General features: G+C 44.3%; 1 protein-coding gene across 3 annotated transcripts in view; it reads right to left on the minus strand.

Annotated features, from left to right (window-relative positions):
* The window catches only part of CORO2B (coronin 2B), a 125837-nt gene that overhangs the window by 28981 nt on the left and 70198 nt on the right, over window positions 1-26658 (minus strand). For all 3 annotated transcript variants that reach the window (XM_054042035.1, XM_054042036.1, XM_054042034.1), the window contains one exon: window positions 261-377. In XM_054042035.1, the coding sequence (XP_053898010.1) occupies window positions 261-377 (117 nt within the window). The remainder of the gene's footprint in view (window positions 1-260; window positions 378-26658) is intronic.

The raw sequence follows: 26658 nt of genomic DNA on the forward strand, positions 1-26658 counted from the left end.
TATTAGATCCCTAACAGCACAAATTCCTCTATTGCTTCATTGTTGGTACCTTCCCCCAAGCCCACGACAGGAGCCAAAAATTACATGCCAATAAAGTGAGCATGGTATGACTCACTCCAGACAGATGGAGCCTATGATAACCCTATAAGCTTGACAAAGCGCTTTTACCACCCTTTGAGAGGAATGCAGGATGTTCACATTCTGCTCCCGCTGAAGTTTTTATGTCAAAGGAGGCATCAGCTCAAATCATTTTTACTCACCGAGGTGTCTTCTGAGCAAGAAGCTATGATGTTTTCAATAAAAGGATTCCACTTGATGTCAAGCACGTTGCCCTGGTGACCGCAGACTTTTGGGTAGTTTGGTTCGATCCGACCGGTCTGTAAGGGAGAAATCAACAGGATCAGCAACAATTCTAGTCATCTTAAGAAGTAAACTCATGTTAAGAGAGAATGCACAGCTCATTTGCATAACTCAAACGTCAGCAAAGAGGACACGCTTTTTAGTAACTCAGCTCTCTTTCTGTGGCTTGCTTCAGAGATCAGATTTCATTTTCTTCTACTTCTCTGTGGTTTGTACGTGCCTGGTTAAATGTGCAAAACAAATCTAAACGATGTTGATTTCCTCAGGATATTACCAACAACTCCTAGCAATTTTACAGCATGGCATCTCTACAATGATCAAAAGGTACTACAGAGAACTAGCTCGAAACAAAGGAGGAGAAAGAAAGCTTTCTTTGCGTTCAAACTCTCCTACAACATGCAGATGTATTACAGTTACAGTGAAAGACATAGGGAAAGAGTTTGACATTTTCTGTTTGATGCAGGAGTTTAATTTAATTAGGTGGGGGGTGAATCGCCAGGGTAAATTGAAAGGGTAAATGCATTACAGGGTAGAGTCAGTTCAAACACCATTACCATGAGGACAAATATGTATCTGAGATACAAAAAGAGATGCTTGCTGTAATGACCTGAACCACTTATATTTCATGGTAGACCAAATATCAACCATGCTGAGGTCAGTGCCACAATTTTATACTTCTTGCTTTCCAGAGGAAAAGATTCTTATTCTTTCCATTCTAGGACATGCCCAGCAACTATTGCTGAACTATTCGTAAATAAAGAAACCAATACAACAAATGCCTTTCCCTTTAGCTATACAACATCCTTCGATCCTGCAGTGGAACACTTTGTATTTGCTTTAGCTACTCTCTTTCTAATGGAATTGTGTGAAGAGGCTTCAGGGTTTGTTTCGCTGATGGGCTTGCACTACTTAGGAGAAGGCTGACGGACTAATGCTTTTATTTATATAATTGTAAATGCTCCTAGAGGTAGGCTACTAGTTGCATCATAAGTGGAAAATAACAAATAAAAATAAAATCCACTCGTTTAATGCCTGAGTTCTCAACTCCCTGTGGAAGTTACTAAACTCTTTGGGGAAAAGGAAACAATTTACAATAGACATTTCTGGTGAGGAACATTGATGATAGCATGAGGGTACAAACACGAAATTGCTAATTGGCTCTTGAGGGCCTTCCTTCTCCCCAAACTTCTGAAGTCATATTGAGCATGGCATGATTTTTTTTTTTTTTTAATTCTAGACAACCATATGTAGTAGCTTAGAAAATAGGAACACTGAAAGTGTAGTAAGCGCTTTGCACCTTAGAGATGTGATTTCTCTCCACTGGGATCAAAAATTCTTTTAGGAAAACTTTTAGGAATCATCTTTTTTTTTCTGGAGATGGGCAAAATTTTCTTGTGCAAACCTGAATTTTGGAGGGGGTTTTGTTTATTTTTTTGTGGAAAAATGCAGATTCTGGATGACCAAAACAATTCATGAATTTGGGTCAATTTTTGCAAATTCTGTCAAATAAAAAGTTTCATAAATGTCAAAATGGTTCATTTCAGCATTCTGAAAGAAAATCTGACTTTTCATTTTAGAAACTCACTCAATTACATTTTTTAAAACCATTCTAAAAAAAAGGTTTAAAAACATCAAAAATTAAAGGAAACATTTTTTTAAAAATGATTTTTTTTTGTTTTGACACAAACAGATCCCCCGCACCCAACTTCTTGCTCCATCCACTAAACCCAAAAGTCAGTTATTTGCATAACCCTGTGTTTTTCCTCTATTTGCAGAGAGAAAGCTGAAAGATTTTTAAAATGCACAGTTCACTTGGTGACTACAGCACACAGATCTGTTAATGCACATCAGTCTCGTGTTAGTTTCTTCTCCTCAGTGGAATTGTAGAAAATTCCCCAGTCTTCGCTTCCTGAGTGTATAAAACTATTCTACATGCTGCTCTGTCTAAAACTGTCTGTGTACAGCAGCCGAGGGATTGTTTGTTTGGTCTCTTAATTAGGGCATAAGACTTGCAGACATTTCTCCTTCCTTTGTTCTCTCCTTTTTGTAAAGCCACACTGAAATGTCAGATCTTAGTTATGAGTTTCTTGTGTCCACTAGGAGGTGGTGTCAAGCTTTTTTAAGGTTTGAAAACAAGATAGGTCAGAATGCTAAATACACTAAATATTTAATAGCATTTTCAGCACTGACCTTAAAGTATTTAGCTCCTGGCTTCATTTAATGTGAACAAAGAAATGCACATGGGTAAGTCCTTGGTTTCGGTAATCTACCAGTAAAGCAAACATCTGTGAAGCAGATTCATAGCCTCCTACTGTAATAGTTCCGCAAATACTGGTGAGTATTTTGTAATCCATTGTAACACAAGGGGAGGGAAGAATGGTATAGTGTTTCAGCCAGGGCTACCATGTAGATCGCCTTGTTTTGGTTTGACGGGATTCCCTGGGAGTGTGGACGACTGTGAGCGGTCAGATACTGACATGCCAGATGTAGGAGTTTGCTTTTCAGACATTGCCTCCTGGGGAGATTATTTGAATTAATTTGTCCCCACTGAGCTAGTCTGTTAATTACCGGGGATTCTTGGCTCTTGCTGTGATGGTGTCACTGCTTCTACTACATCACAGCCACTGTGGCTATGGAAAGGAACACAGATACCGGTTATAACAAGTCTTGCCTGGGGTCCAAGAGACAGACTGGAATGTCTGCTTTATTCTAGGAACAAAACCCCGGTAAAAGCAGCAGCTAATACTGTATATTGATTTCCTACCATCACCAGCCAAGAGAAATTCTGTCATACACGGAACAATCCCTTCAGCTCGCTTTAGGGTAGAGTATGAATGGGCATTTCTAGAGGTTTTATCATGTGTATTTCAGTAGAACCTAGAGAGCCTCAATCAGGTAACAGGATGCCAACCACTGTACGAAGATTCTATCCCCAAAGATTTAACACATGCACCAGCAATACCAATGATTGCTATTAGTCATTATTCAGGGCACCTAAAGGAAAGGATGGGCATTTCTGATAGAAAATACTGCGTTGAACTGGAATGCAAAATGCAAGGGCACCGAAATATCAGCAAATTTGGCCGATTTACTACACAAAAAGTCATCTGGAAAAGAAGCACAAGACATCCAGTCATTTACTGGTGATGTATCAGGAAGATGTTTGAGCACTCAGACGCAGCACTTACGCACGTGACTGGGCAAAAACCTGAAAAATTCAACAGAAAACAGAAATGCTTGCAAAAGTTTCCATTTAATCCAAAAACCATTTTTTGTTGGAAAAGCATTTTGAAAAAAAGCGATTTTCAGCCAGCTCCAATAATAACTCTGCAGATGTAGAAAGACAGACAAGAACATAGGGGAAGGTAGGAAAAAGAAGCTAATATATAATGTCCATACCTCACAGCGATAATTTCCAGCTGGTGTACTGGTCCCTATTTCCTTTACCCAATGCCTGATGTTCAACGTTATTTCAGATTTGATTTGATTTTTTTAGAATGCAGTAGGAGATGGTAGTAACCTGCATCATGTGAACAAACCTCTCTTCAAAACAGAAATTAGGACAGCAGAAACGGTCAAATTAAAAACCACAGTGATTAGTGCATTGCAATCAGCTTATTTCCAGTGTCTGCTTTCTTGTTTCCAAAGGACGTTTTAACACTTTGTGTTCTGTTTGTTTAATTCAATGAAGGTTTTAACTGAATTCAACAATATGGTTTCAATGAACCGATCATTCCAAAACACCACATCAGCAGGCTCATCAGGATTCGATTTTTATCTGTAAATGTTAGTAAACCTCAATTTCACTGCACACACATCAGCCAAAGAAAAATTATTTCCACGATGAGAAATGAAATGTGAAGCGAGACCAAGTAAGAAAAACACTGCTTGAGAATTTCTTAGAGCTTGATTTAAGGATATTTACTTTGTATATTTTGTCAATTGATATTGACAACTTGTGTTTTAATCGTTACAAAAGCTTTAACTTTTTGAATCTCAACGTGTGTCATTAAATAATTATTGTTTATACTCCCCCCCCCCATTTCCCACAACTGTCAAAATTAAAAAAAAAATCCGATAAAAACAGAAAATGCTTAAAAAGAAACATGGATTATAAAAACTATCAAAATTCAATTCTGCCAAGCCTACATATAAGGCCAGAGTTAAGCTAGTCTTGCAACACAGGAGTGTTTATGATGTGTCATTTTCAGTTACCAAGGTAAAGAGAAAAAAATTCTGCATTTGCTCATTACTTTCAATACAGGAACAAATGGACACATTCAGATACATCACTGTCGCAATAATAGGGACATTTTCAGCAATTTCCCTTTGCCCTTTAATTAAATCCTTTATAAACATTCATTCATTTCCATGAACATAACAGCCACAGGATTATACCCCTTTTTAGCTTGCCTACGATGAGCACTCAATGCTACATTGATTTCTGACTTATGAGCCTCTTATTAATTAGGGCATGTTAGGCAAATTCCCTGACCATATGGCACACGCTTCATTTTTACTCCAGTGACTGACAGCAGCCAAAGTGAATTTAACCTACATTAGGCCCAATTTCCATTGTGGCAGGTGAGGATTTAAAAAAAAAAAAAAAAAAAAAAGAGAGGATGGAATTGTTGAAAGATACAGGGCTAAACTCCTGTTCCTTTAGGGTAGATTCGAATTAGGTGTTTCTGATTGTGGGTCACTTGGATTACTCCAAAGGTCTTAATTTTATGCTGCTGCCTCTGAACTACCAGAGCAGATCTAATGGGTCAAACTCAGCCATTTCATGGACTCCCACTATCCATTAAGCTAATATGCTTTCTTAAGCCCATACCTGTACTTACCATTCTGACTGTCTGGTAATTCCATTTTAATTAAGCAATAATGATCAATGTACTGGATATTTCCTAGGGATTAACCAATGACTGGGAGAATTAAGGATGGTTAATTCCCAGGGAACTGTGATCTGAGTTCATTAGTGCTATTAGAAATCTGTTCAGATTTTTAGGACCAAAACCAAGTAAACCTTTGGACATTTTCCCCATGGCATTGTCAGGCCTCCAGACGGGCGCTGGGAGTGTTTGAAAAGTGCTGATGGTGGACAGTAGCCAAGCCACCTGTTTGCTTTCCTAAATTACTGCTCTCTCTCTTCCTGGGTTATAAAGGCACTAAACACGTTGGCAACTGCTGGAGCCTTCTAGGTGTACCAGAAAAAGTGAACTGCTTGATTGCCCCCCCTTCCCACCAGTTTTCCCAGTTAGAGTAAAAATGAAGGTCCTGATTCTCTTCCCAGTGTAAACTGAGTCGTGTCAGGAGAGACTCCACTGATACAATGGTGTGAGAACCCAGCTCAGATATTTATTTTTTTTGCCATCATAGAGAATATAAAGGCAACAAAGATTTAAGATGAAGAATGGAGATGAAGTCATTGCAGCTTGGTGAATCTTCCCCCCAGATCTTTGCCTTTGTTGTCAAAGTCAGTGATCTTAAGACAAACATCGAGGATACACGATCCATTTCCTCTCTTTCTGTGCAATGCTCGATGGCCCCAGTAGGCCATTCCAGACAAACCAGGCTCAGTGCTGGAACAGGGGGACAGAGGAGGCTGCAGGAAGATGACTTTGTGCCTCTATATTCTAGGACCAGCAACCTGTTGCTCCAATTTGTGCTTGAATGAAACAGCCCCAGGTTCCGTTGCATCAGCTGAGAACAGACCGAGAGCAGCACTGTTCTTGGCCACACCTTTGGCAAAGCCCTACTGGGGGAGCTGTGAGGGCTGCATCCAAGGAAGCCCCTCTGCTAGTAGGTGTGATCCACTGGTTTTGTCCCTTTACGTCACTGAAATGTTGTAAAATGAAGAAATGGCCTGTTTTTATTCTGTGATAAGGAACCACCCTTCTGAATGTGTTTTTTCCCCTTTCCTCTCTCATTTCTGGTGTGTCCACACTGTAGAGTTCATTTGAGTGATTCAACCTGGAGTTACTTCCGTCAAGTCAGCCTAACACACGAGAGAGAGAGAGACCACGCTGCTAAACAACAAGGAACTTGCTGTGGCCTGTGTCCACAATGACTCAGACCTCGGGAGACTGATGCATGGTGGGAGATGTAGTCCAACCAGGGATGCCAGCCTATGGAGGAGCATGGCAGCATGAGGCACCTGAACTATAATTCCCATGAGGCACCACAGAAACATTTCCAAACTGAAATATATTTGGATTTTTTGAATTTCCAGTGGGGGAGGTGGGGAATAAATTCTCCATGAAAAATTAAAAAAAAAAAGATTTCCCCCCCCTTCTTTGACATTTTCCACAAAAACATATTTTATTTGATGAGCTCTCTTGGCAGCCGGGCTGGGGTCTGAGCTCTGAGAGCACAGTAAAGGACTCTGTGTGCTTGTGAGTGCAGAGCAATAGATTTGCAAGATACAGAAAAATCAACATCATTAGTGGGCATGGAGCTGTGTAATGCATGCTAGTAACATACAGTAGGATCAGTGCAGACCTTCCTTTTTGCCTGCCTATCATCTCGCTGTGAACTACTTGAAGGCAAAGCACAATTTTATGGGTTATTATTTATAAAGTGCTGTAACAGACATCACTTACCAACCCCACATTGGATAATCTAACTTCCTGTTTTCATATTTGCATTAGCATGACATTACCAGCACACTGCCTGAAGATCACTCTTTCAAAGCTTACAAGAAATACAAATGTAGGCAGCTGCTGTTAAACTGCAAGAGGACAGATCTTGTAACTGTGTACTTTAATAAGCAATCGCTAATTTTGAGCAACTAGCTGGATAATTGTCTTTGCAAAGCAGACTTGGTGTTCTTTATCAAAATTCATTAGGCTTTCTGGAGGACAAAAAGCACAGTTTGGTTACTAGACCACTACAGTGCAAGAATTTTTTTTTTTTTTTATTAAAACAAAATAATGCTGGTATTTCACAAAGCCAGAACATAGGATCTGATTGTTATCCCCTGAAACTGGTGCAGCCCATTTGCCTTCTCCATCAAAATATGCCCCCTCCCAGAGACATTTTGACAGCAGTTGTGTATGTGTGAAATATTAACAAAGGCAGAATCTGATTTAGCAACACTTTTGCTCTCAGTCACAATGCTGGTGAAAGAGGAGCGTCTGACACACTCAGAACCTGTGCTCTGCAACGATTGAAAATAAACGGATACATGAAGCTTGTTTGGTTAATGCTGATAAATACAAATCAGCAATTTCCTTTGCTGTAATTTCCCACTCGTCATTCTAAGGGAAACCTTGTCAGCATCAGTGGTTTAAGCCCTAGTGTAATTCTAATCATACGAGGAAGTTGTATCTATAACCCCTGGGCTACTTAAAGGGAAATCATATTTGGGTCACCGAGCTTTAAGTGTGGAAGCACAAGAACACAGGGAGCACTCTATTGAGTAAGATTTTGCCTGTAGGCTCCTGTACGCTTTTACATTTGTCGTCACAGGGACTTGAAGGAGTAATTCTTCAGTAGCGTTAAGCATTCAAACACATTTTTTTGCCTGGGAACCAGAGCAATTAAACAGCATCATTTTGGAGAGAAGGAATTCATTTTTATTATGTCTTGGGGCGGGGAAGAAGAGGAAGAGGACAATTAATTTTTCAGTTTGCCTAAGTCAGTCATTTTGCCTCTTGACTAATGAGATAGAATCTTTGCTTTGGAAATGGTTACTAATTGCAATGCCTTTAGAACACTGACAAGGGCAAAACAGAGTTTTGTAATTATTCCAATACTACACGTACAGTTTCAATGGACAGTCTCTGCGTAAATACGCCCAGTGAAAGCTGCACATGCCTTAAGACAGGCCCTTTTGAGGAGTTCCAGTTCACCAACAACTTTAATGGGCATCGTCAAATCTCACCCGTTTCCAGCCCCTTTACAATGCTGCTCTAATAATCAAATCGTTAGCTAATAGCCCAAGTCTGTACAGTTCACATATTTTTTCTACAGTCAGTAGCTTGAATATGCGGCTACTGTACAGGCAACTGTCACCTGCCTAGAGCTTTCTGGTATAAATGTACAGCAGAAAAAGGAAGGCGAGCGTACACAGACAGAGGCCCTAGGCCCATCACAAAGCACTTTTTCTTTGAAGCTTCACTCTTAAGCAGTCTGAGGCTTCAAAGGTTTGTTGGAAGTGTTGGGGGCTGACATGCAAGTTTCAGTTGGTAGTCTGCACTGGAAATCCTATTTTGACATTATCAGCGTTGGACTCATTTGAAGGGAGTTTGTCAGAGCTTCAGATCCTGTGACTCAAAAGCAAGCTTCAAAGTTTCACGCTGTCTTTTAACCAAGGCTCCTCCCTCCCATGTGAATATGGGAATGTGTTGTTTTGACTGCAGGAAGCAAGCCGTCAGGAAGATTGCCACAACATGCTTTATTGAAGTCACGCTGCAAGTTGACAGCTATGACTTTGCCTTTTCACTTTCCTCCTTTTCCTCATGCCCTCTAGTGCTTGCAAAGAGGGGCTGCATTTATTCACCCAGCCTCAGTCCATCAGCAAGTTGTGTTGTGTGTTAGCCACACGTTGCTTCCCCAACTGGGCAACGATTGTTTTAGGAACAGGGCTTGAATAAGTCATTTCTGGTATAAAAAAAATCATGAATATTCATGAGAATTTTGCTTTCCACTAACATGCCTGTAAATAAAACAAGTTGCTTATATCCCCAATTCCTATTTGCTTTCTGTACAGAGTCAGTAACAGTGATGAACCACTTTTCCACCTCTTTCTAAAACTCAGGCAACTCCCACTGCCGTGAAATTTGTCCAGCATTAGTTCCAATGCATTGAAAGCTTGTGCACAAACCAAGAAGAGAAGCCAGGCAAAAATAATAGGAATAAAAAAAACAAAAAAAAAACACCCTGGAGAGAATGACTCCAAATTCCTTTCTTCCCCAAGTGTACATTTTCCCATTAATTGTTGATAATTTCTACTTACCATTTTTATTTGTTAGTAAAGTTACGACTCGGCAATGGGGGGAGGGATGATGAAAATACTTCAGTACATACATCCTCCTCAGTGGCTGGGTTAAAAGAGTAAATAGATTTTTATACTGTCTTATTGAAGAAGGCCTTGTCTGCATCAGAGAGCTGCACCAGTTTAAAAGGTGCGTGATTAACCCCTCATACTAACGGGCTGCATCCCCTACTCAGTCAGGGGGACGTCCCCTCCACTTACAGACGGGTTTGCATTCTCAGGCACAATCCTTTTAGCAGATATTAATGCTCCCTCTACGCGCGGCCCAGGAGTGGTCAGTTTGTGGATAGTCCATTGAGAGAGCAGTTCATCACTATGCCCGGTGCCATCTGAACAGGAGGCATCAGGCAATGTGAACAGGCCAGCTGCCACTTAATGGGCAGGGAAATGAATGGCTCTGCATTTAGCAGTTACGACCAGAAGGGTGGTTCTGCTGAGTAATCCATTTCCTTCCCTGCTTCGCAATGGCTGCTGCACTCGCATGGAGGAAAACAAGCTTCCTTCGAGTGTAGAGTTGGGCAACGTGAGCTTTGATTATACACAAGGTGACTGCTTGGTGCATCTTTTGAGGGTCCCTATCTAGGTATTTATAAAGGAGCCACCCACTGCAACCATGTGGCTGATAGGCATATACAGCTTACATGGCCAAGTGAATCTAAATTTGGTCTAATTAAAGTGCCAAACTAGATACCAGAAGGCGGGATAATAACAAGAACAATGGGGCCTAGCAGGCAACAGAATTTTCAACAGAGAATATTAGGTCCATGTTCTTGCTGCAGCTCTGGTGAAAGTCTTGTCTCCAGGAGTCACAGGCTTCTCCTGTTGGTTTGTAGTTAGTCGCCCCAGCTGCCGTGGGATGATTTGGTTGCAGAGATCATGTCTCCAGGATTAATTCCATGCAGAGTTCTGAAGATCAGGGCAGTCACCTTGACTCCGCACTGCATTGGCTCCCTACTGCAGGGAGAGCTGTGTAGCATAACGGTGCATTTCCAAGGACGTGTGTCGCTCAGCCATCAGGCGGCTGCATCCTGAGTAAACTGGAGTTTCCTCAGGGCTCTGAGTGTTGTGCCTAGGCAGAGAATGACAGCAGCCCAGCATAAACGCTGCAGATGCCTGGAGCGAAGCAGCCACATCTCTGCTGTCCAGCTGCAAATGGCAGGGAGTGTTTTGCTGCTGCAGTGTGGAGCCCAAGACTGGGAACAGGTTGGAAGGCAGGGTGCCTTTGATGGGAGCTGTTAATACAAAGAGCTCTTCACAACATTTCTCTTCCCAGAAGCGTCCCCCGTCTTGTCCGGGTCCAGCTGCTCTCCATCTAGGTGCCCATCTCAGACACGAATGCAGGAAATTGGAGCCTGGTGCAGGAGCTGCGTGCTCGGTGCACTCTGCTGGTGCTTTGGTCCCTGTTCTCCCCAGCACTTCATGTAGACAATAAGTGAGGGTGGGGCAGAGAAGCAAGTCTGGGGGGGGGGCTCTGCTCCTTTTGGGGATGAACAGGGAATATTCAGGGCACAAGCTGCTCAACAAATGGGGACAGGGAGCTCTTCCCTCCCCCATGTTCTGTTGCACCATAAGGGGTTTTTTGGCGCCTTTCCTCCAAAACATCAGGAATTAGTCACAAGACAAGGTCACAGCTCTGCAACAGTTAATTTTTTCAGCTCAAAGGTAGCCTGTATTTTAGACCTTTCCCCAGACCTTCCCCTGAGGTTTGTTGCATAATTTCCATGATGTAAATAACTGACATGAGAAATGCAGATTTATGTATTGAGGCTACAGGCAGCATTAGTTCCTTTAAAAATACCTAACACCAAAATTATTGCAAGCTTCTCCACCACTGTTTTTACCCTGGGAAGGGGGGCGGGGGGCGGCTTTATTACATATTTGCACGTTCTACATTTAGCCTCTAAGAGTTGAGGATCATGATTCTGTGTCAATCACATGATCTGAATCATACTTGGATGAAGTCAGCCAAGGCCAAGGAAATTCAAAGCACCTGCAGGCTCATCCATCTGGGTCAATCTGCCTGACCCAATTAGAAGGTGACTCAGGCAGAAGTAGCGACTTGCAGGAAGCCAAACAAATGAAAAGTTCGTTGTACACTGCAAACATTTCATTGTCCACGTGAATGTCAATTCTAGTCTTGTAAGGATTCCTGCGGTGGCTGATTATTGGGAGGTTTGCAGACCAGACACAACGGAACTGGTGAATATTCAAAAGCAAAGACTAGTTAAAAATGCAAGAGATTGTTCTGTTTTCTCAAAAAGTTTGCCAAACGTTGTGAATTTCTCCTCGAGAATACGATCACTCAGTTAAAAAAAACTAACCCATTCTGCAGCAGAAAAAGTTTTCATTTTCAAGCAAAGATGGCTTTGCAGCCAAAAATAAAAAAAAATTAAAGTCATTCTCACATGGCTTTGAAGTGAGGACAGCTATTTTGCCATGTTAGTAGGGACAAACTAGAATTTCAGGGATAAAAATCACCCAGAATAATGCCACAAAAGTTGGAATTGTCACTTTGAAAAAACAAAACAAAGCAAAACCATAGCTCTGATTAATATCACTTAGAACATTTAAATAGAGAAAGACAAATGAGATTAGTAGTGAGCTCTGTTATGCCAAATGCAGCAAAATATATCTAATCTTTAAACGGTCAATGGAAGTAAACATGCATTGAATCAGCCGCATGAATATAGATGGGCATTTGTTTTTAATTACTTAGTTGCTGTCTATTGCATTCTGTGGACTTTTTTGGAGTCGCATGTATGTGACACAGTATCATGACATCACTAACGCAACTGAATCTCATGTAGTGTCTGCTCTCTGGAAAATAAATAGAAGTGGTCACAAGTCAAACACAACATTCCCTTCACCTGTCTTTGCCAACTGAGCAAAATAGACTTCTCCCAAGACCAAGTTCTTGTTCACTACAGAAACCCTCCCCACCCCCCACCCCCAGTCTCCAGACAGGCAGAATTCCACAGCGCCCGGAACCTTAGAGTAGCATTGTGAACTTGTATTCTGAATGGCAGCTACCCGATTGCACAGATTGGTCATGGAAGGGGAATGAATAATCTCCACAAGGGGGTGCACATCAGTGGCTTTGCTTGCTCCGGGGAAGTATGTAGGAAAACCACACCAGCTATTCCTGCTCCTCTTCAGTAGCCTCTCTGCAATTTTTCTAGAGCCTATGCTCCCCCCACTAGGTCTAGGTTTTCCAGCAGCCACCTACACATTTCTCCCTGTCAGAATTTGCCCTAGCAAGAGTACTTGCAAAATTCCAGTGAAGAAAAGGACAGAATGACAAGAGACACAGCTAGCTAAATCCTGTTGACACCCCCCACAGTGCCCTGCCATTCTGCATGTAACAAGCTCATTTCACACATGTCAGATCAGCTAACAGACACTGTCTAGGAATATTTCCCTCCGCCCCCAGCCTCCGCCTTTTATGGTATTTTAGATGTAATGTCTCCATACTCAGACATCCTGCTCAAACATCCTGTAGCTAAATGCAGAAGAATCCCATTGAATTTTTTACACTATTTTGATCTACTTATTCCAGTTGGATGGGAGCATGGTCTAGTGATGAGAGCAGGGGGCTGACAGTCAAGATTTCATTTCTGGCTCTGCCACCAACTCTCCCCTTGAATAAAACACTTATGTTTCTGTGACTCAGTTTCCTCAACTGTACAATGAGACTAATACCAATCTACCTCAGAGGGATATAGATCATGGCTTAAATTAATGCTTCTCAATGTTAATGTAGAATGTTAAATTAATGTTTCTGAGGAATATAGTTATTATAACAACTCTAGGCCTCTTTGCCAGATTCCTTAGTTACAATGGGGCAAAGTTGCACATGTCTATGTTTGGGTTTTTGTTCACCTGAACATTTTTAAGGCACACCTCGCATCACCCTTATACTTCCCTTATAAAAATACTCCATCAGCACATACAGAACTGAATCCTCTGTAAAAATATGTTAGCGATAAATAGCTGAAAGAAACAGACATTTCATGAGACTTCTGGACATGGATAAGATTTAAGTGCCAGTCACCACACTTGCGTGGCTATAAGGAGAGTTAGGTTAGCCACAGATATTACATCTTCTGCCTCGCCCTTTTCTAATATATTAACTACCTGAACTTTCCTGGGTAGCCAGCAAGAAAGCCCCTATAGAGGGGCTGACTCACCCCTGCGGCACCTCCTGCTGGTCGTCTCCGGGAATTAGCTCATTTCAGCATTGGAGCACCCCCTGCAGGCCAATGGTCTGCCTGTCCTCCGGCCCCTGTGTCCCTCCCAGACCCCGGCCCTTTTATCTGGGGTGCTGCCCCCTGGCAGTACACCTCTCAGTACTAGGGTCTCCCCTCCCCAGGGAACCCCCACCCACTATCCCTACCTCACCTCAGAATAAGACCACTGCCAGTCACCAACTAGCCCCCGCTCCCTGGGGCAGACTGCAGTATAGGCCACTCATCACAGGCAAGGTTGGGTTTGGACCTGCTGCCGTGGCCTACCCCTGGGCTGCCCTCTGCAACCCCCGGTACCCCTTGGCCTTCCGCTAGGCCGCAGCCTGGGGCTTTCCAGGCTGGAGCTCCCCAGCCCTGATCCACCCAGGCACCCTGTCTCTAGCTCCCTGCAGCCAGGCCCTTCTCTCTCTGAACACTGAGAGAGATTGCTTGGCCACTGGCTCACAGCCTTTTTATATAGGGCCAGCTGAGGCCTGACTGGGATGTGGCCCAGCTGCAGCTGTTTCCCAATCAGCCCAGCTTAGCAGCTCCCAGCCACAACCTTCCCCCAGGGCTGCTTTAAGCCCTTCAGGGCAGGAGCGAGGTAACCACCCCACTACACCCCCCCCCCCCATGCGGACAATTGTTTTTTCTTACTTCCCTTCCACTGCAGGACATTTCTTATTTACTAATCACTGCAGGGTAGGTCTACAAAGCATAAGAGATGTCTGATCTAAAATATAGCAACAAATGCATAAGCTTTAGATAGATGAAAGTGTTGCACAAATTAAAGACACAAAGCATTGCTGAACTGGTATTTACATTTATTCCAGAACAGTAGCCAAGATCAAGCTTGTTATTGAAAAAGACAAAAAGCCAAACAAAATCCCTGTTAAACTGCATTCCGTACATAATGGGGAAAAAATCTATCTTGACTGGTAAAGAAAAGCCATTCTTTCCTAAAGGTGACATGGTTTAACCAGCAGAGGGTGCAAGTATTTGAGTTATCACAACTGTAGGCTGCGGTATGTAACTAAACAAATAAACACTGGCAACCCACATACTATCCGCCCCTATGGGACAATGTTACATTTAACAGCATTTTATTTTCACAGTGCTAGAGTGATGTGCAAACCTGCAGATTATGTCCTGTATAGTTTTAACTCCTCTTACAATTCGACCCAGACACATTAACCTGTAAATACAACAAAGGAATTGGGCATAATATTTGATTTTCCTTTTCAAAGCTTCTGTTTACACAAGAAGCTAAGTTTTCAACCTGACCTCTTCTTTCGCATCTGCTGGATCCAATGCTAAAATTCAGTACCAACGTTTTTCAACTTGAGTTCCTCAAATTAGGCGCCCACATACAGAATTGCTGAATACACTCAGAAAACACTGACCCGCTGCTCAACACCATTGAGAAAAAGCCAGGCCCCTTTCTGGTCATTGTCTACATACATGTGTGACTTTATGATGAATCAAAATGCAACATTTATGATAATAGCCAGCTCTTATAGCACTTTTCTTTCATGGATCTCAAAGCACTTTACGAGGGGAGTCAGTATCATTGGCCTCGTTTTTCAGATGGGGAAGCTGAAGCACCGAGAGGTGAAGTAACCTGCCCAGCAGCAGAGCCAGGAACAAACCCCAGGTCTCCCGAATCTCAGTCCAGTGCTCTGTCTTCTAGGCCAGTGCTTCTCAAGCTATCTGATGTGGGGGACTGGCAATTTTTTTTCCAATGTGCCAGGGACCGGTGCCATATTATTATCCTATTCGACGCTCTTATGAGGAAACTCGCCACGGACCGGCAGCCGATGGCTCGCGGACTTGCACCGGTCCGCGGACCACCACTTTGAGAAGCACTGTTCTAGGCTACATTGTACTCGAGTTTGAATGCTTGTGTCCCTACATGTCTAGCTCCTAGCCCTGGAAGCACAATTGGGTAGGCATCCAAGGTCATTTCCATCCTCAGTCCTGTGTCTACAATTGCTTGTGGATACAGAATTAAAGGAGATTTAAGTGTTGCCCAGAAAATAAGTTCACGCCACGTCACAATTCTGCTAGTATCACTCAGTAAATACAAGTATCTGAGCCCCCACGCTTAGCGTGGACACCTTCATTACTAATCCCGATTGTGAAGAGTGTTAGTATTTAGGCAGCTATTGACTTCAGACAGAAAACCGGCATATGCAGTTGGAACCATGGAATTTTACGTTCCGTTTGAGCAAGAACAAGCCTTTATGCCATTTCTAAAAGGACGTTGAGGGCATGCTCAATCACTTTGCTCAATGTCTACAATAAATTCTTAAATCACTGGTGTTGACTTCAACACCAGCACTGGGGCACTTGGTTCTGACTTTGAGCCATCCTCTCTGGTCTTCTGATGGAAGAACATGCAACCGTTCCAAGGCTTCCGAGTTCTCCCCGAGAGACCTACATAAGTGTGGGTTCAAAAGGCCAAAGATGTAATGTGTTCTGTCACATTTCTGGCACTCTGTTTGTGTTACTACCACAGACAACCATCAAATCTCTGAACAGGCACCTTGTAGCTGGGGCTACGTTAACCTCTATTCTGTGGCACCTTGGTATTCAGTGTTCAAGCATCTCAAATTTGCAGGCTATTTGAACAACAGATGGCATAAATGCAATAAAGTCCTCCTATACATTGGTGCAAGTCTAGATTATGGAAGATGATTTGCACAAGTTAAAGGGAAAGGAGAATCTAGTGGGGCCTGAACAAGGCAGCTTGTTTGTGGAGCTCTGAGGGGGAAAAGCTGAGTGTGCAGTGAGTTAAATAAATTGCAGGCAGATTGCCATGGTTGAGGGCCCAGGTCTATCTGCTGAGTCAGTACCAGGCTACTTGAGCAAGGTTACAGCGCTATGCAGCATCACCTCATCAAAACAGGGCTTGTTTTATTTCTGGCAGCTGGGAGGTGCCTACCAGAGAATTACCAATCTCTGAAACACAGTAAAGATCCTTGGGGAAATTCATTCCTAGCAACATGTCCTGCAGAGGTCAGCCAGGCTGAGCTGGACGGAGAAGCACAAAGGAAAGTCCTTCAGGCCATGGGTGTGCAAGTCAACCAGCTGCTGCAAAGACATTTCAAGCCAAAAGGATAGGAGTTGCCCCAAGCTTTCCTTAAGTACACGGACCTCTTGGCTGGGTGAGCAGCTGTTGCAGACATGGATAATGGATCTGTGCCTGAGAATCTCTGGTCTAGCGCTAGGCCTCAGCTACACTCAGTTGCCAGAAATGTAGCTAAGACACCCTTTATATTGTATTTCAACCTTCCCAGCGGCTGTAGAAAAACTACCCACCCCTCTCTTCGGAGGCACCAGCCAGAGCCGCCACGCTGACCTAAACAGGGATTTAAATAGTTCTTTGCTGCCGATGGCACAAAGCCAACAAGTTTCCATGCCGTAACCTTTGTTCCACTTCTCGCTTGGCCCCGAAGCAAGAGAGCGTTAACAGTTACGGTCACATAGAGGGCATGCCAGGCAAATGTGGGGCCCAGATATGAACTGGATTCAGTTTTCAAGCAGCTGCATCTAGGCCTGTTCTTGGCTTTCACACCTGCTGAATGTGGCCAAATTGCCAGCATAGATGTCCTGAGTTGCTGCGTGAGCCATCTGTCCCTTCTGGACACCTGTTTCCTTGAACTTACTTTGGACTGGGAAGGATTAGCGCCTTCATACATTTCTGGACGGCAAGCCCCGTGAAATTCCCTGACATAACAGTCATTGCCCTTAAGGAGCCACACACATCCCAGTGCGGAGGATCTTAATTACACCACAGTGTTTGGGCCCCCGAATAAAGGGGGTACTTGCTGGAGTAATGCAAGAATGACCTGCACAGAAAGGTTCATTGAGACTTCAGTGAGGGGGGCGGGATAACAAGCTGTTTGATTTCTCTAAGTCACATTTCATGCATGCAGCAAGAGGTCATTACGCATTGAGAAGACTTCAAATGGAGCCAGAACCAGAAAGAGCTAATTTTCCCACAAGAGGGGAGTTTTTTGGGGTGTCAGATTCTGACCCCATCCTCAATTCAGCCTGAAAACCAAACTAGCCTAAACCTCATCCAGATTCCAAACAGCCTCCTTGGTCCATCACTCACAGCGTCAGTGTAAACAGATGGTTGTGCATCCTTTTCCAATCCAGTTCACCCCTTACCCCCAGCCTCAGCCAAGCAGGGTTGGGCAGGTTTCAGCACACAGGTACTCAGACCAGACAGGAGACGCACACCGCTGCATGGAAGGGACTACTGTCTGGGAGTGTGACAGCCGCTTCCACACTCTAGCGTGACCCGGGACAGCCGCTGGCGAGCCTGGTGCCCATCCCAGTGGGCAGGGTGGGGAATGGTACTGCCAGGCCGGAGAAGCTGCCTGGGCTGGGCGCTGGCTCCTGTGAGCTGTGGCCCAACATGCTGCTGCTTTCGCCGCTGTGGTTCCTGGCCCGGTTGCTGGCCATGGCCCTGCTCATTGTCGCTAGAGCCCTGCAACTCTGCAGATATCCATTTTATATTTGCACCCGCAGATCTAATTTTGTACCTGTGCAGGGCTCTAATTGTAAGCTCTTTGGGGCAGGGGCTGTCTTTCTGTTCTGTGTTTGTACAGCGCCTAGCACAAAGGGGTCCTGGGCAAGGATTAGAGCTCCTACGTGCTACAGTAATACAAATTAATACTAATTAGCTAATTCAATAGAAGCCAATTCCAGAGCAAGGCGTTTATCTCAAGGGCTATGCTGTGAAAGAACAACCCACTTTGGATCCAGCTTCCATCCAAAGGAAATACTAGTCCAATGGAGGCTCCCATGGAGGGGGAAGCACATTAACCCTGGGGCTTCCCCTTCTTTGTTTGGGATGACAAGCGACCAGAAGAGGCTGAAAAACCTGGCGGTCAAATGGGCACATAACACATTAGGCCAGAAAGAAGAGACAAAGTGGCTGGAAGTGGAGGGTTCTCACAGGCCACAGGAATTATAATCACTGCGGAGGAAGCACCGGTATCCAGGCAGGACCGAAGCCAGTTGCTGATAGTCTTGCAAGAAAGTCTGTTCTTGAGAGGGACCCAGGCAAGTACTGCTGCTTCATGAGGTTTGGTGCAGATAAGCGTTCAAACGGTCAGATGGCCACATGAGTTCAACTCCAAGACTCCTGAGGGTTTGACCATCACTACGGCTTACCCCCTTGGTGCCGTACGTCATCTTGTTTTGGCGTCTGTCCCTCCTAGTATGGGATGGCAGTTGAGGGAGGCACTTTCCATTACAGGTCCCATCTCCTTTCATCCATCCCTCCTCCCCAAACCAGAGATACCCCTCTTCCATCTTCCTGGACAACTGCCCCAACTCTCCTGGGATTGCATTAAAGACTGTCACAGTCTCACGGCTGTTTTCTGATCTCCAGCTGGGTTTGCTGCAGTTCTGTGCTACCTCCTGTATCACACCGGAGCCAGGCAAGCAAACCTGAGCCTAGCCGCTTCCTCTCCCCAGCAACTTGCAGCCGCGTCCGCCTACAGCGAGGCCCCACTACCTGCCCCAGCTGCATGCAGAGGCAAGAGCAATGTCAGCAGGACCTTCTGTGTGACATTCGTTTAAGCGGCGTCTTCGTCTATCCTTTGTAAGGAGAAGGCGCAGGCCCAGGGCAAAGCTTCTTCCAGCTTCTTTGCACTCCCCTTCAGGAAGTCTCTGAACTAGAGATGAACCCAGGATTCAATTCAGGATTTTGCTACCGCCCAGCTTTGCTTTCAGCTCTCTCCTCTACTTCCCGCTTGCCTCGTTTTTAATTTGGGTGCCATGAAATGCAACCAGGAACATATCTGCATTTCTGCTCGGCCCTGGCCTTTACCAGCACATCAGAGGGAAGCCGTGCATTAGCCTCTCCATCCTGGGGCTTGCTGACGTGCTGGGCGAGCATTTCTGCACTAAGCCAGCACGGATTGTTACTTTTCTGACCTGCAGTGTGGATTGCAGAAGAGAATCCCCCAGTTTTGTACTGCCCGTCTGTTACAATCAACCAGCCAACAGGGCCCATCGTTCTTCTTGGTGCCTAAGTGTAAGACGTCATCTGACGAGTTTGGACTTCTGTTTACATCAATCCCCTGCCAGTTTCTGGGGAGTGGCTCCTCCTGCCAGTCTGCCCACTCCGTAATAGTGCACCCTGCACAACTCAGACAGCCACACCCCCGAGGTGCTGCAGGAACCCACTGGCAGAAAACAAAGACTCCAGCTTGTGGCTAATTGCTTGCACAGTTGATGCAACTCAGCTCTAGCTAACGAAGTCCATGTTAGTGTCAGACAATTGCTTGAAGTTTAGCTTGCACTTGGTAACAGTCAGATAAAATTACAGGCCGTTGGCACTGCTTATTAAACGTTTCTACTGTAACAGCGAATGCCACAAGCCCACCCCCAAGCGGGGTTCTTCACAATCCCTGTCCCAACGAGCTACTTGCAGCATTGTTCAAGGGCTTGTCTACACTAGATTTGCCCCATAACCTTTCTTTCCTATTGCCGACATTTGCAACTCAATTGGAGGGAGTGCTAGAGCAGACTAGCCACTGGCTGGTTATTGGCAGGGCCTGTCCCTGCAAGAGCCCCTACCATTGCTGACGCTGATGGGACTGCATCTGGGACAGCATCTGGGACAGCAAGGATGGAGTTTGTCCAGTGGAGACAGCCTGGCTTGTTTCCCCTGGCACGCCCACTGGAAATCTTTGCTTTTGTTGGTTTGAACAAGATTCTTGGATTTTCGTTTTGCCGTTATTAAAGATTTTTTTTCTTTTCATGCTCTCAATCCTTTGCCTGGAATTACAGAGTTCTGTCAGATAAAGATTTTCCACTAGCATAAACTAAACGTCTTCTCTCCCTTAAAGAGCTCACGGAACAAAAATGCCATCCTATTACAGAGCTAGCAGGATACCAGTCACACAGTTCTTCCACAAAGCCTTTTCTAAATCACTGCAAGAATCCTTCCCTCCCCGGGTCCGAGCTCTGCACCCACTGACCGACATATCATCGGAACCATTTAGCCAGAGCTCAGACCGGCACGCACACTCCTGTGCCTGTCTACTTTTATATAAAGCACAACAGCAAAAGACCTAAGTACTGACGGACCTTATTCTTTCCCAGCTGTGCCGAAACAAGCATCTATTGTTAGCTGCAGTAAGGCAGCGAAAAGATGAACCATTGAGACGATCATCAGGCCAGTCCCGTGAAATGTCATGCCCACAGCTACACCATGTTATTCAGCCTGGCGTAGCCAATTCATCCCCACCCATTGGAAATGCCATTCGGTGCCATGACACCATCAGATTACTTGTGGTCATAACACCATGTGACTAACAGCCACAGGACTCTGGGGAAGAGCTGGTTTCTAACTCTTCGGAGAGTCACACAAAAAGCTTTTAGAAACAACTGTTCTCCATGGGGAAGGTACAGAGTGGCCCATTATGCCTGGCTTCCATTCTCCCCATCTGTCCTTCCAAGGATGTTAACACAGGGCACAGTCTTCTCTCTGTGTGCATGTGCAGTGCTCATTATTGGTAATCAGAGTTAAGTACGCACAGCCAGAGAAGAATATAAACACCTCCCTATTTCAGTTAATAGCCGCAGGCAAGGTATTTTCCATTCTTCTGCCTCCGCACAATGGGCTACTTTTTATAGGGAGCAGAATGGGGCAGGGCAAAGTATCAACTGCATTTCATTATGGTCTCCCTTGATTTGACATTTTTTATTCCTGGGTATTTATGTGGGTCACAGCAGAAATCCATTGGAGGCACTTTGATGTTGTACACAATCATTAATACACATTAACACTGGATTTGATGGTAGGAGACATGCAAGACTTTGCATGTTGTAAACAGCTTCAGTTTTTAATCATTTATTCTGCTTCTTGTTGCTCTCTTTGCCTGGGGGCACGGGAATCTAGTGGATTAGGTGTAAGAGTGGGAGACCGGAGACCTAGGTTCTAGCTCCATGCGTTATTCTGCAACACTTCGGGCTTTTCTACACCTGCAGCACAGCAGAGGGGCAGCCACCCTGTTACAGCTGTGCCGTTGTAGCGCTTACCGAAGTTGCCACCTACGCTAACAGGAGAGCTTCTCCCATTGGCGTAGGTGTTCCACCTCCCCGAGAGCTGGCAGCTATGTCAACGGGAGAAGCCTGCTGTTCACATAGTGCTGTCTACACCGGGAGTTAGGACAATATAACTGTATTGCTCAGAGGTGTGGATTTTCCACACCCCTGAGCGAAGTAGTTATACCGACATTAAGCTTTGGTCTACACTACAGCCTTGTCACGAGGGCCAGGTTTTTGAAGGTGTTTAAACACCTAGCTCCCAAATCAAATGGGATTTAGGTGCCTAAATACGTTTAAAAATCTGGCCCTTGACTTTCTTTTCTCGGCCTCAGTTCTGAGTCAGCAAATACACATGGTGATACTTATTTCTCTTTGCTGTGTGGCTGACGTGATGTATTTGTGAAGCACCATCCGTGTTTGCTCTGATCAGCCAGTTTTAGAGGTCAGAAAGCAGGACTGCCTGGCTAGCAGCCCATGTTCTGTCTGTATTAGGTGTCTCCGAGAATTCCCTATCACCACCTCCTGCTTTTCTGGGCATTAGTGACCTGGGCCTCCTGGAATATATTGTAAGGTTTGGTCAACTTTCACAGTCCTTAGATCAAACTAAAGTGCTTCAGAGTTTAAAATCTAAAGGGAACACAAACAACCTCCCCAAAAAATCCTGCTTTATATACATAAACATTCTTGTTCCTAACTTCAGAATGTGCACACCAATTTTCTGCCTTAGGTCTGAAGGAAATCTACAAAACCAGACAAGTTCGAGACAGATTAGTTCAGCTTTTGAGGATTTATGGCTGCACAAGAAACATTTTTCTCTAACAAATGCAGGAAAGTTGGGTTCTTTCACAATGCATGTGTTATAAGAGTGCGCTGTGTCTTTTTATATGTAAATAGTTAATAAGACCAGGTTGTGTGGTGTGTTGTTGTAGCCGGGTCAGTCCCGGGCTATTAGAGAGACAAGGTGGGGGAGGTAATATCTTTTAGTGGACCAACATTACCTTGCCCACCTTGTCTCTCTAATAAGACAAGGTGACAGTAGATGGTGCTTATGAAGATGTAACGTAGCTCCCAGGTGTTGGAAGGACCACCAAAACCCGTGCTGTGCATTGCAAATGGCTCTCTCTACGCAGCTCTTCATACTGTGTCAGAAGTAAGACAGAACACTGCACTAGTTCTTCCTTGCGGCTGACCAGAGGCACTGAGGGCAGGTCCACACTTAAACCGCTGCATTGGTAAGAGGTGCACCACTGTAGCACTTAAGTGAAGCTGCTCCTACGCTGACAAGAGAACTTCTCCCATCTGTATGGTTAATCCACCCCCGCGAGAGGCGGTAGCTGTGTCGATGGGAAAAGCTCTCCCGCCAACATAGCGCTGTCTACCCTGGTGGTTACGTCGGTGTAATTACACCGCTCAGGGCTGTGGATTTTTCACACTCCTGAGCAATGTAGTTATACCGATATAGGGCTGTAGTGTAGACGTGGCCTGAGTTCCTGCAGCAATGGCTGTGAGCAATATTCTACTCCCTGGTATGATGCAAATTCACGGGAATGTCTGAAAACTGGAGCTTCTGCAGGGCCTCAAGGACAAACCGAGGTGGCTGCAAGACTGGACAGAGAAAGCAGGGCAATTAACCTGAGTGGCTGCCCAGAATGCAGCAACTGGGAAGGACTGAATCACAATGTGCTCCAAATTTCAAACCTATCCACCTCTGACTGGAGACTGAGCATGCCTCAGATTTGCTAAAATGATGAGATTGTAAAAGAGGGGTTAAAATGGAAGCTGCTATGTAGCCTTAACTCTAAAATGCACAGGTTTGCACCACCCTTTCCTAACAAAAGCCGGAACAGACGAAAACACTTCAGTGAAACATTACAAATGTTGCCACCACTTTTGATTCTGTCACAAGTCTCGGGACCTTTGGCTTTTCTCTTAGCACCCCAGCTTCTGGGGTCACCGGGTTTTATGAGAATCTCAGCTTTCATTTCAAAAACATTTCCCTAGCCCTCATGGTTGCGGAGAAAACTTGAACCAAATGCCCCTACAGGCTCAAAAAGCCAGAAGGTAAATAAACCCCCAATTTTATTATTTGTAAAATCGCAGGATTTTAAAGCCAATCCTGTGACTTTGGGGGCCTGATTCTTGATTTGTGAGCAATACTAACTTAAGCACATGCTTAACTGTAAATACTCAAGTCAACGGGAGTTAAGCATATGCTTCAGGGCTTTGCTGAAGTGGGACTTAAGTCATTTTTTTAAATATTGGTAAAATGAACACTACTTGTTTAGCCCTAAAAAGCAATCTGCCAGAGAAAGCTTGAGACTTCCTGAAAGAGCTCAAGGAATCAAGCCGAACCAGGTCACAGCCAAACCACGCATTCAGAATCTTTATTGGAAGTTGTCCTTTCCTGGCCCGCTCTCAACCAGAATCCAAACATATCCCTTGAAACAGTTATTCCTTAGAGGATTGTGAAGAAGTCAGCTGCATTACTCATTAGAGCGACAGCGCTTAACCCTGTTTAATATCCAACACATCCATATCTCACTTAACAAACATGCTACGGCACTGGGGAAAATATTGGTATTTTAGTTGCAAGAGAGCCAATCACAAAGTCTCACACATCGCACAATTAAGTCCCCCCCTCACCCCCCAAAAAAACAACCTCCAGGAGGCACCAACTCCGATGTTTCACTTTTGTGCAGATAGTAAAAATGGAACCTTTCACGCAGCTTTCCTGTAAGTTGAGCAATTTCATTTCCACCCCATTACTTGTCCTACTTACTGGTAAGGTTGCAAACACTTTTTGTTTTTTTGGAAGAAGGAGACATACAGCATGAAATAAAGAAGAATCTCCTTAAGTTACTAGCAGTATTAAAGGTTCGGTTCTGTAAATGAGCTCCCCCCCAAAAACACACAAACAGGTTTGACAGTCCAGCAGAGGGCAGTCGCACACAAATCCTATGTTACACAACATAGAGAAATAAGGTGAGCTCAAGAAAACGGGGGAGGAGGGAGGAGGGAGTTGTTTTCGTGTTTTTAAAAAGAAAGCTTTCCAGGATTTTAGCATGCACGGCAATAAAAGGGGGTAGCCGTGTTAGTCTGTATCTACAAAAACAACAAGGAGTCTGGTGGCACCTTAAAGACTAACAGATTTATTAGGGCATAAGCTTTCGTGAGTAAAAACCTGCATGCATCCGAAGAAGTGAGGTTTTTACTCACGAAAGCTTATGCCCTAATAAATCTGTTAGTCTTTAAGGTGCCACCAGACTCCTTGTTGTTTTTGCAATAAAAGGAGTAATTGACATTACTTTAATATGATTGCCATGTAATGAGAGAGAATTTATTTGAAAATGTTAAAGATGCATCTAAACGTGTAATATCTTTCCAAAGTAAATACAGTATATATATAGAGAGAGAGAGAGCGAGAGAGAGCTCAACCAGTGTCTTGAATATGTCTAGGTGCAAATGAAATAACAGTGCATGCATCTTCACGGCACAGAGAAAATAGGTCTATTATATTAACAAGACTGTGGTCCAAGCTGCAATTTATTGCAAAGACTGTGCCTGGAAGTGAAAATGAACCAAAGTGCATTTCTACCCATTGCTTTTAGATAGCAAACGACTGGCTCATTTTCCTGAATTGTTTTCATGTGCAGAGTTCCCCACCCAATTCCTCTGGACTGTGGTCATGGCTACAATGAGCTTTGTCTGCCCGTGTTTATTCTGCTCCTGCTAACAGAGACAGTGATAGGGCTATTGGTGAGTCAGGGCACACAGACGTTCTCCGTATCGCTCCTCTTCAACTGAAGTAATTCTTGTGTCAGTGCTGGACGGTAATGTGGATGAGTGGGCAGCCTTTCTGCTTAGTTTTTCTTTTCCTTTTAGCTCCAGCACCAAAGATCATGGGCGCTCCCACACCCACTCTGGAAAAAAAAAAAGACAGCACAGTTTTATAGTGGTGGGAGAGCCTGGTTCTGTAGGGTCCACAACACTGCAATCCTCATCGGTTTGATGATGCAGCAATGTGGAGAGGTGTGAGGTGAGAGGATGCAAAACGGGATGTAGGAGCCGGGGGGAGCCGGGGCGGTTGGGTTTAAGAGACAGATGGAAGGACATGGCAACACGAGGAGAAGATAGATCGCAGGAAGGAGATATCTACTGAAAGAAAATGTAATCCTGTGTTATTGCTTTCCAATGTAAACAACCCTCTAGAAGCAGCTAAACATTCACATTCTTATGACACAAACACTCAAGAGTGCAAATAGATTTGTCTAGTCTACATGAAAAGTTCTGTAAATTTATTTATTGAGTCCTCCAAGGTCTTAGCCTGACCGTCTACAGTTAAACTATTAGGCTACCTCTCCCCCGCTCTTAGTTATGTCCTGTCAGAAGATCTAAGAGTTTTTATTTTAGGCAGCAGCAAATTTTGAACTTGGCCACTACTGAGGTTGCAAACATCTGACAAGGAAGTCTGGGTCTCTTTACAAGCTTAGTTTCTTTTCATTTCCATTTGTTAGATGAGTTTGATTGGGGCTTTTGAGATGGAAGTCGCAGGAAGCGAGCGGAGAGACCAATGGAGGGAGACCCCAAGGATGGGTTTCTGAAGAGGAAAGAGTGATTCCTTCTGAGGAGGGGCAAAGGGGCCATGGAGACCCACTGATGATTACCAAGGAGAAGATGGAGGGCAATGGAATGGGCTGCTGCAGCTATAGAAGGGATCTGGGACCACATATTTTGTGCTAAGTAACAAGTTGAAGTGCAGTTTTTGACTGAACACGCAGCAGTTTAATCCCAATTTGGATGGGCGATGAATAGCATCATCCTACCCACCAAGACAGAAGAGCAATTCTAGCCAACTATGATAGTACTCAGGTGGTCGGGGTAATTTTAGCTGGATAGTAGGGAAACCCTGGACAGGGCATGAGTAGTGCCTTCATTTCTGGTTCTGTGTGAGGCTGAGAGAAGTCAAGGTCAAAATTTTCAAAAGTGCCCTCTGATTTTTTT

The sequence above is a fragment of the Malaclemys terrapin genome, chromosome 10 (genome assembly GCF_027887155.1).
Source record: "Malaclemys terrapin pileata isolate rMalTer1 chromosome 10, rMalTer1.hap1, whole genome shotgun sequence".
Lineage (NCBI taxonomy): Eukaryota > Metazoa > Chordata > Testudines > Emydidae > Malaclemys > Malaclemys terrapin.